General features: G+C 40.5%; 2 protein-coding genes across 2 annotated transcripts in view; one reads left to right on the top strand and one right to left on the bottom strand.

Annotated features, from left to right (window-relative positions):
* LOC145445955 (E3 ubiquitin-protein ligase rnf168-like) overlaps positions 1 to 15,140 on the top strand; it is a 306,333-nt gene that overhangs the window by 92,253 nt on the left and 198,940 nt on the right. The gene's annotated exons all lie outside the window — the stretch shown is intronic.
* Positions 1 to 15,140, bottom strand: part of LOC145446721 (fibrocystin-L-like) — a 93,251-nt gene that overhangs the window by 25,959 nt on the left and 52,152 nt on the right. The window contains exons 44-60 of the mRNA XM_080325073.1: positions 14,728 to 14,884; positions 13,664 to 13,802; positions 12,524 to 12,769; positions 11,939 to 12,073; positions 10,424 to 10,557; positions 10,230 to 10,356; positions 9,924 to 10,121; positions 9,086 to 9,303; positions 8,172 to 8,337; positions 7,191 to 7,402; positions 5,883 to 6,135; positions 3,747 to 3,872; positions 3,529 to 3,680; positions 3,152 to 3,378; positions 2,713 to 2,942; positions 1,135 to 1,286; positions 600 to 755 (exon numbers count right to left, since the gene is read on the bottom strand). Coding sequence (XP_080181199.1) covers positions 600 to 755; positions 1,135 to 1,286; positions 2,713 to 2,942; positions 3,152 to 3,378; positions 3,529 to 3,680; positions 3,747 to 3,872; positions 5,883 to 6,135; positions 7,191 to 7,402; positions 8,172 to 8,337; positions 9,086 to 9,303; positions 9,924 to 10,121; positions 10,230 to 10,356; positions 10,424 to 10,557; positions 11,939 to 12,073; positions 12,524 to 12,769; positions 13,664 to 13,802; positions 14,728 to 14,884 — 3,028 coding nt within the window. The remainder of the gene's footprint in view (positions 1 to 599; positions 756 to 1,134; positions 1,287 to 2,712; positions 2,943 to 3,151; positions 3,379 to 3,528; positions 3,681 to 3,746; positions 3,873 to 5,882; positions 6,136 to 7,190; positions 7,403 to 8,171; positions 8,338 to 9,085; positions 9,304 to 9,923; positions 10,122 to 10,229; positions 10,357 to 10,423; positions 10,558 to 11,938; positions 12,074 to 12,523; positions 12,770 to 13,663; positions 13,803 to 14,727; positions 14,885 to 15,140) is intronic.

The following is a 15,140-nucleotide window of genomic DNA, read 5'->3' as shown; positions in this document are numbered from 1 at the left end:
GCATACATTACTTCGGTTTTTTTTACAAATCAGAGCAGGAAACATGACAAAATAAACTTGATAAGTCATTCATCCCCAAAAGACGACACGGACTAGGTAGGTGAAAGGGCTACCGAAAATTTGAATGATCATCATCCGCAGTAGAGTAGCGAGAAAGAAAGAGAAGACTAAATATAGAACATTTTGAACACAAATAGCATAGCAAATTTCTAATAAGGTAAGCCAAGTTTCCCCTTAAAAAAGACAATGTTGTTTATAATTGGGAGCTGCTGTGTTACCATTAGTTTACTGGTTCGTCCTGCAGGTCGTAATCCAGCCCCAGACTCCAACTTCGTTTGAAATGTCTGCCTCATGGTCATGTAAGTAGCATGAAGCAACTTACGCCTTAGTATAATCCTGTTTAGTCTATCAACATGTGTTAATTGGGTATGTCGTCGGAGCTACAGCCATTTTGCAAAAAAAATGCACCACTTAGTATTTGATGGGCGATATTCTGGGACAACACCTCATGGCACCAAGAAGTGATATTAGCTTTGTTGGACAGTGATTCAATTTAAATTCCTGATAATATCGACTAGCTGACAAACGTAAATACTCACGAATCGGTTGTTAAAAAACAGCGAGTCTCGAACTTGAACAGCTCCGGTGTTGACAAATTCCACCCCCTTATCGGCGTTCCAAACGGTGAAGTTACGTATTTCGGCAATACCGTTTCCCTCGCAATTACAGCATGAGCCAGCTTTCGGGGTGTATTCCTGTGTCACAAAATCAGATGTTAGTGACAACATGGTAGGGAAGCGACGTTGCTAAAGTCGCTGTCATGAACTAGGATTGCCGTAGCTACAACAACTCTTCTCCAAGGAACGAGCATACGTGAGCATAGCAGACTTCAAAATGAGTGCTAAAGCAGTATATTTGACGTCATATCCTATGTAAATTATAGTAATATGATCCCCTAATTCTGAAAAGTCAGTGTAATGACTGAGCTGGACAGTCATTTCCATTACAGCCAGTACAATTTCAAAACAACTGTATTCTATATGTTTGCATTCATGAGACTAAAGCCCGTGAAAACATACAGATATTGAACTGTGATCAGACCGAGCTATACTAAACGATTCTGAATTTACATACCGGGAAAATCCAAAGTCCGAACCATCCTAACGAATGAGCGGTATTATTGTAGAAGCTTGTGAGTTCAATCTTCCTCGGACAAATGGAATTGGTGAACGATGGACCGCTCGGATTCTCGTGCATTCGATACCAATATCCAAAATGTGTTCCACCTAGAAAGGCAGACAAATATTACCACGTAAGGAAGCAATCAAAGCCTTGTGTGAAAAACATGCATCCGTGTCAAAATCGGTGAATCCAAATCTAAGACTTTGCGTCTGTGAATTCGAGATTATCCCCGCTACTAGCGAGACGTAAGATCGTGAATGACAATTTATGAAACAACATCAACAAACTATATCACCATTGTTCCAACAATGTTATTTTAATGAAGTTGACTAATTTACAGCTAATCATAATTTTTTTCCGATAATCAACGATGTATTTATTCAAACTCTATCAAAGATCATTCTCAAGATGACAGCGCACGAAAAAACGCAGCACTCTCCTTTTCGGCAAGCCTGCAACATAATGTTGGGTCATCGCGAACTAACGAAATTTGCCACTGAAAAGACTGTATTTTTTGTAAAATGTGTGAAATTGGAATTGTTTCGCTGCTACTGGATATAACTGAAATAAATTTAATGTGCAGTGCTTTTCAGTCAAACCTAACAATTTAATCACTATTGCACTAAAAGTTCAAGTTCAAATTCAAGTTTTTTCGTAAAATTTCATCACTTCAAAACATCACAAGACTGCAATACAATGATAGGAGTAGTCTTTGAGATCAGACATCCAACTGGCCTAGGCGATGGAAAGAGGAGGCGTGCACACTGAATGAAAGTAAAAGATGATAATATAAAATGGAAAGTGATAAAATCAGGGGGCAAGTTGCAGAAGGTGAGATCGATACGTCAGGTAGTGGTCTGGTAAATGGTGAGGGCTGACTAGTATTCATTCAGTAGAAATTGCTTGTATTTCGACTTGAATGTGGACATGCTCGACCACTGTCGGATAGCCAGCGAGATACTGTTTCACACTTCAGGTCTGGCATATTCGATAGAGCGATGATATTTTTTTGTCCACCATATGATAGTTGGACGACTTGGACTCATGTGTGTCGTACTTATGCACTTTTGATACCGAGGTAAAGAATCAATTGAAGTTTTCGGGGCAGTGGCCGCAGTGGAACTGATACATAAACTTTGCAATTTCTAGTTTCCGGATATCTTTTATGTTTAGGACACCGAATCTTTTGAGCAGTGATTTGTTGGACACACATCCTGGTCCCTTTGGGGCCATGGCTATGATATGGAGGACCTGGTGTTGTAGTTTTTGTAGCGGCTTCAGTGCAGCTTTACTGGCAGCCCTCCAACAGATGATGTTATATTGTAACTTCGATAGGAAAAATGATTTGAGGAGTATCAGAAGGACCCAGACTGGCATGTAGTCTCTGAGGCTGTAGAACAAACCACAGTTTTTTGATAATTTTTATTCCTGCGACTGAATGTGACTCTTCCAGGACATGTTTGAGTCTAGTAATGCCAGTGAAGTAAGCTTTTTTGTAAGTTACGCATCTGCACACATATAAATGCTCACCAGCTGCTGCGTTGTGTTCAACTATATTGTCCGGATTGGTGACCCAAAACGCGGCTGGAGTGATATCTTCGTTTTGCAACGACGTGCTCTGTCGGCAGAATACCACCAGGTTTTCCCGGAGTATATTACCGGTCTCTATGCCGTCTTCGATAAACATGGCGCCGCCCATGGCGTTGTATATCACGTTCTTCTCAACCAGAGCTTTGTGAGTGTCGTGAATTGTCACGGCTCTGGAGAAGAAATCACGCACGCAATTGAAAACCGGGCACAAATTCTATTTTTGTAGCAAATATTTCAACGATTGCTTATGACCAGAGGTCAGAAACAAAGTGCTAAAGCAGTTTTATATTGAGTATGGATAGCTTTAATGAGAAAAATCCTCATAAGAACCACGTGAAATAGCCATGCATAATTGAAATTGAGGACTTAAATCTGATACCTGTTGAAGGATTCGTGTATGGAGCATCCCCTGATGTAATTCCTGTACTGCATGTCGCCCATCAAATGAAAATGAATCGGATATCTCCCGAGTCGGAAAGCCTGACCCATGTGATAGAATTCGACATAAGACAAACGCCCGAAAGCTTGCTGGAGCGATTGAGAGGGATGGTGGAACATGATTTGCGCACCAAACTGGTCCGATCCTCTTTCTGCTCCGTGCCGTCCCTGGTATGACCGATAAGAGAATTAGACATGGCTCATTGTAGGCACACTTTGTGCATGTTCATCGTGTAAAACCAATTTTATTACATCATATTGTGTCTTGTAAAGATCAACATTCTTTACAATGAATGCATGGTAGATCTCTGACATTACCAGAAAACAAGTCTGCACTGCAAATTCGCCTGGATTGAAACCGTCCGGACAAGCATCGATCTGTTCGTCCCAATCCGCATGCCTCGAACCTCGGACCACAACATTTCTGGTCAAGAGTCCGACTTCCGCTTGTGCGGGAAGTACAGTGCCATCTACGGAATATGTCAGATTACAAGTTATTGTTCAAGTCGTTTGATGATAAGCAGCATTCGACGCACCTGACAACGATTCTTCTATCCCCCAATGCCTGTACTCGACAGGATCGGTAAGAGTAATCGTGACCTCGTCAGCAGCCACTGATGCGATAGTAACCTCTTCATTTTCATTTTGACTGAATTTGTCACCTTTTATCCGAAACAAATCCACATGGTTAATAATAAAATTAATTTGTATGCATATTTTGCTTATAGAGGATTAGTTTTTACGCAAAACTATCAGTCCACAGCAATTCGTCACTCTATACGCCCCGAGTATTAGTCTAATTCTTGTATGTTGTGTTTGTCATCATATTTAAATTCTGTCTATGTAGTCCACCTGCACCTAATCTCGACAGAAGTCGACATCCATTCAAGGAAAAGTTAATATCCACACACAAAATAAAACAGCAAACCTTTGTGATCAGTGTATTACAATTCAGTTCAGTTTATTATTAAAATTCCATCATTTCAAAACACCACAAGACTGCGCTACAATGAGAAGATAGGAAGGAGTCGAAACGACTTGGAGTAGCCTTTGAGATCGGACACCAGTAGTTCTAGGCCAGTGGTCTAGGCCAGTGGTTCTCAAACTGCGGGGCGGGAAAGCACCTGAAGGGGGCGCGAAGCTGCCTAAAAAAGTTTGAGAACCACTGGCCTAGGCGATATATAGAGGAGGCATTCCTTATCTGTACTGCAATCATTAGTTGTTTGATCGATCACGCTCACTCTCCTTACGTAGTGTTGTGAGTAGGTAGTCCCTTGTCAGTTGCTTTAGGTGTTGGGTCTTGCGTTATCGTATTTGAACTGCTACTACTGTGTATCTCATTTGTCATTTGTTACAGAATAAGTTTAATAAAGCCTATCTCTAGGTCAGAACATTAATATAAAAGGACAAGCGACAAAATGCGGTGGCACAACTGGCAAGCATAACACTGAAAAAGTGAAGAAATCAAGTTTCGTGAGGAAATAATAGGCACAATCGATTTCCAAAGGTGTCCAGTAACGAAGAACTTCTACTTTTTCAAAGAACTTGAATGGTTTCACGTACTTACACAACCTCCTTAAGTGGGTATATTTTAGACCAGGGGCGGGCAACTTCTCCAGTCGGCGGGCCAGATATAGGAAAATTAAAGACTTGGCGGGCCGGATTGCTGAATCGATACATTATTCGCCCATTTATCCGCATATACGAGGAATAAATCGTACTTAATGAATGTATTTTAACGACAGCAATGTCACTTCACAGCCATTTTTCGCCAATAATGACGAAGATAATGTGGATTTGAGAATAGCGTTGTCATACACGTGTCACCGTCTCTGCTTCTCTCTCATCAATCAACACACGGAGCAATCCTTCATTAAGATTTCAAGGCGTTCGATAAGTCCAGTGCCCCAAACTTACAAATATATCAATTCATTAGGGCTGAGTAGGTGACGAGATAGCGTCGTTGTTCAACTGTGTGGTCTAATTATTCTCGATATTGAATTCATGCAGCCTTCGTCCTCTACGAAATTTGAATAGTGGTCCGCGACTCATTTTGAGTTGGCAACCACTGGCATAAACGGTGTCTTACAAAAGCCTAGAAGTGTGCCGTGCGACATGTCGGCAGTTACGGAATCAAAAATAAGAAATATCAGCCTGGTGTAAATGGCCATTGTAGTCGACAAACACAATGATAACCACAAACGACATTAGTGTTGAGTACATCGTAAATGCCGATAATGCAAGTCTTCTCGCTTCGACGAGCTTACGCGTAAGCTCCACTCTCGCACGCTGCTCATAGGTGTATATAATTACGTACAGTCACCAACATTGGACCTAGTAAGCAAGTAGTGGGGAATCTCTGCAGACTGGGGCCGAGAGCCACATTATCATGTAAGACGGAAAACAGTCCGCGGGCCGGACAAAATCCCTTTGCGGGCCGGATCCGGCCCGCAGGCCGTGTGTTGCCCGTCCCTGTTTTAGACCAACTGTACCCTTTTTAGATTTTTAGACAAACCAATGCTTAGAACTCCCGAATACATAACATTTTAATTACTGAAAAATTGCTATTTCTACTAGCACTACAGTAGAAAATTATGACATTATTTCTATTTCTACTTAATGACCAACGATAGCTACTGCCTCTGTTGAATTCGTAACTCAAATGTACCGACCTGTACTGGCAATCACGATTTTGTCTCCAGCTTGCCACGTGACGGGATGCTTGACTACAATGATGGACTCTCCCGCCTCCACAGTTTGGGCGAGTTTGGTCCACGTTACAGGAACATACTGCCCGTGCAAATCCAGAGTGCCTTCTCGCACACCGATGCCTTTTGTACCATAAATAGGTATCTCGGTCGATCTGACGTGCCCGTGCAATGTGATGATGGCTTTGTGTTGAAATGGTTCGTCTTCAGTCCCAACCTATCACGGCAAAGGTGTGAAGAATATATGAGGCTGGCAGTGATTTATTTCACTGCCTACCCTAGTATGCATTCTTGTAGACTACCTCCACTACTGATTTTTCACACTTTACAATGTTTGCGGCATTTACATTTACATTTCTGACATGAACTTTCAAAACATATTATAACTAGGGATGACGACATTGATTTGAGTCGAGTAGTAGAAGACGAGTTTTTCAAGTACTGAAATATTACGCCCCTTGCCAGAAAGAGTTAATTTATCGATCAGAATTACAGTTCCGATACTATTTTCCACTGCGGATGTCTATAAACATGTAATACAAGGCTACACAATGAGATATCTGAAGAGCATCTTGGAGGTTACAGTACTTCAATATACAATTGAATAGTATATTCCTATTGTAATGAACCCGAATATTTTCGGCTGACACTCGTCAGGGGCAATCGTCAGCAACTAGTAGAGAATACAATGTTCTTTCCGATTCTCTGTTACTTGTTCACGATTACCCCTGATGAGTTTCAGCCGAAAATATTTGGGTTCATTTCAATACGAATATACTATTCAATGACACATCTGTGAAGTCAGGATCAAAGCCCATCATCGTCACAAAGTGCAATGCATTAGGTACGGTCGAAAAAATACCAAATCATATCTAATGCGATATAGAACGGGTATCATATTCTTTGTGTGCAACATAAAAGGCACATGATAGAAATATCAACATCATTCATAGTGTTCCGACGTCGTAATGAGGGATACTCGCATCATTGACATGAGCCCAACTAGGCTGTATAACTAGGTGGTCAGTAACGAGATACTGATAACTAAAAAGATTTCCAAGTACTCGCCCTAATCGCTCAAGTGTTTGTGTGTTTAATCCATTGACTACGATGACTATTGACTTTTTGCACTTTGGAAACTAGAAAGCACTTTTTATTCAAGCACTTATATATAACTACTCCTGTAATTGAGTAGACATTTACAGTCTTCCACTTCTGCTTGAGTAGAGAAGTAAAAAAGACTGTGTCAAGTCCGCGGGCAATAATCTCTACCTCTAATCTTCCTCCGTCCATGATAAGTATGTAGTTAGCATTGAATTCGATGTCTTTCTGGTCAAAGAAAACCCGTCCTCCTTCGATGAGCAACATCTCGAGAGTGTCGACGTCTTGGTCGATCATGATGTCTTGTCCCACCGGAATCACCACGAAAGCGCCCTCGCCTGGCACTCCTAGCCCGCCCCAAGTATATGGGGATGACCATACGTCTGAAAAGAGGGATCGGGTAATATATTCCGCTTGTTTTAGTGACGTCTTGTGGATATTTGAATTTGCAGACCAATCAAGGAATCCACTCTCAGCAATGTAGAACACTTGGATATGAGACTAATGTACATTCAAAGACAGGACTTTTCAGAAAACTGTAGCAGTGGTAAATAACTTATTTGGACTCGGACAATTATTCAATCACTATCATATATACATCATTTACACGTTATATAACTGTGATAATAAGATTTAAGAAAGCTTGGGGCCCAAGTTTGTTTGGAGTTGGTAAGCTTCAGTTTAGATTATTATTAATTTCATCATTTCGAAGCACATCTAGAATACGATAAAACGAAAAGACAGGGAGCAGCAGAAATGACATGGAGTAGTCTTCCAAGTAAACAACAACCTTGGCCTAGAATATGTAAATAACGCACATGGAAAGAAACAAAAGGCAACATAAAAGGACAAGCAATGAAATGAAGTGGTGAAGTGTTGGTAGGCGAAATAGCTATGTAAGGTGCCGGAACTGCTAGGGGCGTCATAGACTGCACTCCTCTTTTAGGCAAGTGTAAACCTGGTATTTTAGTGTACCATTTTGTTGATGTCCTAGATACAAACAAACTTCAGATTAAAACACAGAAGACGCAATCACCATGCGAATAGTCTCACAGCTAGACCAGTGGATAAATATTTTGGGTTCTGCAACAACAACAGTAAGGTACACTAAAAATTCTGCACATCTATAAGAGTCATTACATATACACTCACCGACATAGAAAAATTGAGACTCAACACCCAAAGACTGCCCAGCGCCTAGAACGTTGACAGTCACCGATGCCTTGACAGATCCATTACTGGGTCCAGTTATACACGTAATCTCCGTGTTGCTGGCCGTTTGCACAACGCAATCGACTCCATTGATGCTAACAGTGTTCTGTCAAGCGTAATACAACAAACAAGGTTACCAGACTATATCTCCCGAACTTGTGAAAAGGCTTAGATTTCAACTGACATATTTAGCCCGTCTATTTGAGTACACGAAAAGTTGGTTCTCAACAAAGTTTTCTTATATAGAGGTAATATGTGGCTTTAAAGTACAACAATTTTCTTAAATATTCTACGACGATGTCCTAATGAAAGAAAGTATGTTAATTGTAAATGTAGAGGACGTATTGAGAAAGGTTGCAAAATGATTGGATAATACTACTTCTCTAGTGTTGTAAATCTTCCGGTGAATGAAACTATGTACTTAACGGCCAGATTAGGAGCGGTATTTTCAATCAATATGGCTGCTGGCTAACAAGCGATGAAATAACTGACCGTATACTTTGTCATATTTCATTAGATTCAATCAGACATTTCTGACACGGTCAGAAAAATGCATGGCGAATAACGTGAATTCCATGATAACACGGTAGGTCTGCACTAGAATCATTGCAAGCCAGTGCTGGGAACAAGTCACTAGTTTCGAGTCACAAGTCATAAGGAATCATTGCATATTTTTGACTCGAGTCAAGACAGGTCTTTAGATTTGTTAATGTGACTGGATATGTCAAATCACCAGATTTTTGGAGGTAACTCAAGTCAATTCATGACACGAGTCGTCCCAACACTATTTCCAACATGTACGATCTGAGGTTGAAAATGATTTTCTGTATCAGTACATTACATGCAACTCTTACTTCACTCATAGTATCCGAGAAATCAGATCCGCCAATAGTGACAAGGGTACCGCCCCCTGTGCCGCCGCGCGCCGGCGACACAGAGCTAACCACCGGCGTCAAAGCAACTGTGAAGGTATAGTTGCTTGGTGACGTCACAGAATACAGCTCCTCCCAATCGTCGTTGAAGAGTTTTACTTTTACAGGAACGGAAATGTCGGCAATCGGTTGCGATAGGTCTGAAAGAATTTGCATCAAATATTCAGAGAGAATTAGCACACGGAGCGGCAAATAAAAGAGGGGTTGTAATTGTGAACTGACTTTACCTGCGTTTCACACATCCTATTATTAGGTCTGGGAATTTCGAGAAGCTGAAAGATACAATTCTTAATCAAGTATCAAGCTTTGAGTCGAGCATCACACATTATGACTTCACAGCAGTACGAATGACGTGAAAACTTCAAATATCTACCTTTTATGCGACTACAAAGAATATATAATGCCACTTCCACATCACATTGAAGAATATTTGCTATTTTTGAACCACACCTAATTCATTGCACATTGTGATCACGAGTTCACTGGCATGCAATTTTGAAAGTAACCACCTCAAATGAACTGTTAAAAATATGAGATTCTTAGACCAAATCTATTTTTTAAACTAAATGCTCAAGTACTTTTAAGAACTTATTTTCTACTTTTACTAGAAGTATTTTGACATATTTCTCAAAATGCTACTTCTACTTGTAATTGAGTTAAATTTTAGTCATACTTTTACTTCTACTAAAGTAGCAACGCAGACTGCTTTGAGTATTTCACCCGCTCTGAGTATTCATGAAGTACTGCACTTTTTACATACCTTTGAGCTTGTACATAGTCGGTGGATCTGCCGTAGTCGTGAACATAGTAAATGGGGTGCCACCCGCCTTCCACATGTAAAGTGAGCCCACGTTTGCGAACAGGGTAGGGCTAGTCTCTTCGACCAGCATATGGTGCACGCAAGCAAAATTTTCAGGTGGATCTTGGTCCAGCAGTAGGTTTCCGAGACACACATAGCCTTCAAAAGAGTTGAACACAGCAAGTCATAGACAGCAATAACTCCATCAATTCATAACAGTCTGATGTCACCTCCGACTGTGAGGCAGCAACAAACTTTCCTACTCACTTGGCGATATAAACTGAGGCGTGTAGATTGACACAGACCCCATAGATTCAGTCAAATAACCATCGGGTGATTGTAACGCTTCATCGCCGCTAGCCGTAGGCAATCCAGTCCACTGGTCATCACAATCCTAGAAATGGAGGAATGAGACACCACGTCAGTTGACATATGAAATATCAATAATGGAATGAGCTTACGGTGCAGTGTTCAGCTGCTTGGCCCAGTGTCCAATGAAAATCGTATGGGTCGGACTGAAACACTGTGACACCGTCGCCGCCAATGTCAACTTCGTGTGAGGTCACCGGGTCTTCTCTCATTGAGAGTGATGGCGCTGATCAAAAATGTTTAAGATTTCATCATCTTGTTGATTGATTGCCGCCGCTACAAAAATCAGCAGCCCCACGACACTAGCACTTGTATTAGGGATATTGAATGGATCTCACAACGGTCGAGCGCAAATAATGTTACAGCACTGCCAAATAAAAAGTTGAATGGTCTTGATAATGATCTACAGCAGAGGTCTCAAACTCAAATGTGCTTGCGGGCCAGTTTTCCAGTTTTGACGACGCCGCGGGCCGCAGCATTTATAAGGGTATTCTATGTCTTCCAAGTAGGCCTTATTTGGCGGGAATGAATTTTCCTGTTGAAAGTGAGCCGATCCAGCAGACTGACTGTAAACACACAAAATGTGATTTACGTTTGCATCAATTTAGGCCTGGCACGAAAAGTATCATCACATTTATAACTATTTGAATAGAATTGTTGTTGTACTTGATATATATTAACTATAAGATATAGACACCATATGGATCATATGGAAAATGTATGATGCCATCATAAAAGCTATCGGGTTATAATTTTCAGCTACCATGAATATTTTGAATCCAACAGATTGATAATAGAGACTGATTTGATATCAAAACATTTTCAAGTTCAGCATTGTAATTCCAATCCAGGATTCGGGTATACTTCTGATAAGTAGGCTATTAATCTCATGGCCAAATATCTTCAAATATAGGAGCAGAAAAAAATATAAATATAATATAAATGTATGAATGAATGTGTCCTAGTGATTGAAATGTCGGAACAACGAACGGCCCATTGCTGTTACATCGTTGGAGCGTACCACTTCAGTACTCGGTACCTTTAAGTGGCCTTAATAACATGGTTTAGCGACCAAAGATGTATAACTAACAGATTGCCAATGGTTGCCATAACTATACTTGCTTCGTTAGCGAAATACCAAGATGCGACCTTCTGATCTATTACTATTTCCCCGATACGCGATTAGTTTGTTGCGTCCATGGTTCTAACAAATTTACGGCATTCCGAGTCACTTCAAGTCCACTCGAGTCATTTTGATTTTGCCATCGAGTTAGCCCGAGTCTGAGTAATTCTAAGAAGGTTGCGTCCAAGTTCAACTCACAAATTTCAGTTTAGAATCGTCCAAGAGTCCGGTTTTGTCATCATGAATTGGAAATGAGGCGAAATAGTGAATGTTCCACTGCATGGTAGCGTTTGCAATTGATGTGATAGTGAAGTTTGATGAATAGTTTAAGACTTTCGGAGCAATTTAAGAGCATAAGCATATTTCTTATCCAGCAGTGTTTGCACATCATGCACTCACATGCACAGATCGTGTGTATGTATATCATGAGTCGGTATATATGCAGAAAAAATATGTCGAGCCCTATTCCTATTCCTCCACCTACTTTGTTCAATTTCACATTCAATGGAGTTGTAATTGGCTTGTGTGACGTGACAAATGCCACGCCCGACGTAGACGTTGCTATCAACATGAAATCCACTTCCCGAAACCGTCAAAGTATTGCCTCCACCCACACTGCCTGGAAAATGAAACCAGACAAATGAGCCATGAATCGCAACGTGAAGAAGAACGAAACATCCAAATAGACGAAACAATCGATCGTTACTAGCTGTGACTCAATTCCGAGCCTGACTGAAAAAACGCTTTTTGAATGCTATATTTCTTTCACGTCACAGTTTGGAGGTGGTCCGTACTACACTACGGAATCAAAATAAAGACAATCGGCCTGGTGTAATTGACCATTGTAGTCGACAAACACCATGAATAGTACAAACAAACAAACAAACAATCTACATCTACTCAATTATCAAGGATACTTTGACCACCGAAGCATAATTCATATCTCTTCATTGTGTCACAATGTTGGAGATAATTTGAAATTAAGCAGTCCTATGCAATAGACTCAACGATTACCCACGCTCCTTAATCAAATAGTATTTCAATGACATAGACACAGTAATTATTTTACCTTCGGTAGGAGAGAAGGACACGATTTCAATGATGTAAGTGAATGATAAACCGTTTGTCTCGGCATATCCGACGCCAACAATTGACACCATCGGCTCGTAAGTACCGCCTGACGAAGGTTCCGTAACATCGCACGTGATCGAAGTAGCGTTTTGAGACGCGATCTCACATTCCGCATCACCAAAAAACACAACCGCTGTTCCGTTAAGATGAGTCCCAGTGAGAGTGATGGCATCGCCCACAAATCCTGAACCAAAAAATACATGGAAGTCATAACGCAAGGCGTTATATATAAAAAAAAATCATATTTATTTCTGTCACATAACAAAAATGAATGCAAGCATATCCATGATAATTTCAGAAATATTTATAATGGGCACAGATGTAGTGGAATTCGGTGGAGAGCACACGAGTCACTACCCAATTATGGATGCCATAATCAAAGCTTAAAATCGTGCATGGGCATATATTTCTATATTGAACTGATTTTAGCAATACGTTTTCAATGTCGCGGCAGAAGATGTACACACAATAGGGAGAATGTCACCAATTCAGCAGTATGCAGACAATAACTTTGTCGTTGTGGCCCCCAACGATAACTATGTATGGCAGAACTGGAAAAATTGTATACATAATTATATTCTTCCAACTTCTTCCGGCACTATTATAATGCTTTACCATCACTAAAACTTGAAACGATTCGTCCCTTAAATGAAGTTGTGGCGAGGGCTTCGAGCAGTTTAAAAATATGCACCTTAAACGTCTCAGGTCCCATTCCCGAGATATTTATACCCACAAAACTCGTCGACTTCTTCACCTCGGAATCAAAAGCGCACAAGTGCAGCACACGCGGTCATTCTCATCAAACTACCGTACGTTCAGCACGCATTACATGAAAACACATCAGGTATGTCACAACTGGGCAACAGTCGCTTGTCCTATTATTTTATCTTCTTTTACGTCTCATTCAGTGTGCATGCTCCATATTTACATTTCCAGGGCCAAGGTTGGTGTCCAATTAATACTACTTCAAGACCTTTCGACACCTTTCTATCTTTGCCCCATCTTGCAACATTATCGTGTTTTGAATTTATAAAATTACTAACTATATTACAGAAAGAATGAACGATCCTCCACATACCTTCAGAAATACTAAGAGCAGTGACGGTGGGAGTGATATCGCTTGAGTAGTCAAACAACGAGACTGCAAATTGACCATTCGACGACGATACCATTACGGTCTGTGTCCCAGCGGCACCCGGCGGCGTAATGAACGTGAGCTGATGGAAACAATTATTACACTTGAAAATCTTTACAGCCTCATGCCAACCTGCATGTGTTTAAGAGGATCGTGTAAATCTTTGCAATTGTATGAGTAAGATTGACATAAAAATAAGCATTCCGAGACAGTCAAAGCCAGTGGTTCCCAACCGGGGGAATTTTGAACATTTTAGGGGGGAATCTCGCTTTAGGGTTGTATCGGAAGATACACTGGGTTCACAAGGTTTTTAGATTTTTATAGTTTATGATTTTTATGGATTTTTAACTGTATGTTTAAATGCCTTCCGTAGATATTCCATCCCCTGATAAAGTGAGGCTCGCCACACGATTTCGTTGGGCCTGTGACAGCTTTTCAACCAGATTGCTACAATGTGGGGAAAAGTCATGCCGAATTCAGCACAAGGCCGCTGGAGAAAATGTTTACTTTTTAAGCCAACATATGAGCTAACGTGAAAAACGTACTAAATTCATCAATTCGACTCAAGGCCATAGCAAGTAAACTTGGAGATTTTTTGTGAGTTCAGTAATTTTAATTTTAACCTAATTTAGAAAATATGTGTAGCTGTAATTCTAATCTTAGTATAATCTGGCTAGGCTGAAAATTTTCCAGTTTTTCAACTAAGATAACCAGAGGTGGTCAACGTAGCGATCTCATAAATTTCTACTGAAGCAGATGTAGCGATTTTCGAATAAGCAAAAATATTGCACACCTAGTTTTGCTCAAAAAACAGAAAACTGTCAAGTAGAAGTAAAAAGTAGCCTAAAATCATCCCCACTTGAGTAAGTAGCGCAAGGAGGCAAAATCTATTCTAGTACTTCAAAAAAATAGAAATACTTTGTTAGCGACAATCCCTGCATTCATTGCATTGATTCAAACTGAATTCTACCCTGTCTCTAATTCTTAAAGGAAAACATAATAGAAACCTGTGTGTTCGAAACGGAACCGTCCACAATTTCAGCTTCCATCGAATCAACTGTGACGCTCAAGTCTTCAGTATTAAATCCATACCCGGTCACGTCTACGCTCAGTCCGCCAGCCGTGCTTCCAACAGATGGATTCAAACCGTCCACTGTTAACAATCTGTAATGAACAAAATTTGGTGGTCAGCTGCTGAGATGTAGACCAGAAGAGAATTTTTACACAATGTGAATATACGGAAGATGCTAGTGAGCCTAATGGTGATTTCCGATGAGATTTTTCCGAATATATGTCGATGCACCAAGAAAGATTCATCTTGATAAGACATGACTAGGGCAAGTTTTTGCAACTTTTTTTACGGCTTCCGGTAGCTACCTAAATACTCTGAAGTCATGTAGTATGCTGTTATAAGCTGCTT

The sequence above is a fragment of the Botryllus schlosseri genome, chromosome 9 (genome assembly GCF_051294905.1).
Source record: "Botryllus schlosseri isolate E-star chromosome 9, Bs_hap1, whole genome shotgun sequence".
Taxonomy (NCBI): Eukaryota; Metazoa; Chordata; class Ascidiacea; order Stolidobranchia; family Styelidae; genus Botryllus; species Botryllus schlosseri.
The sequence above is the reverse complement of the archived record's forward strand: the minus strand, read 5'-3'. Positions and strand labels throughout refer to the sequence as shown.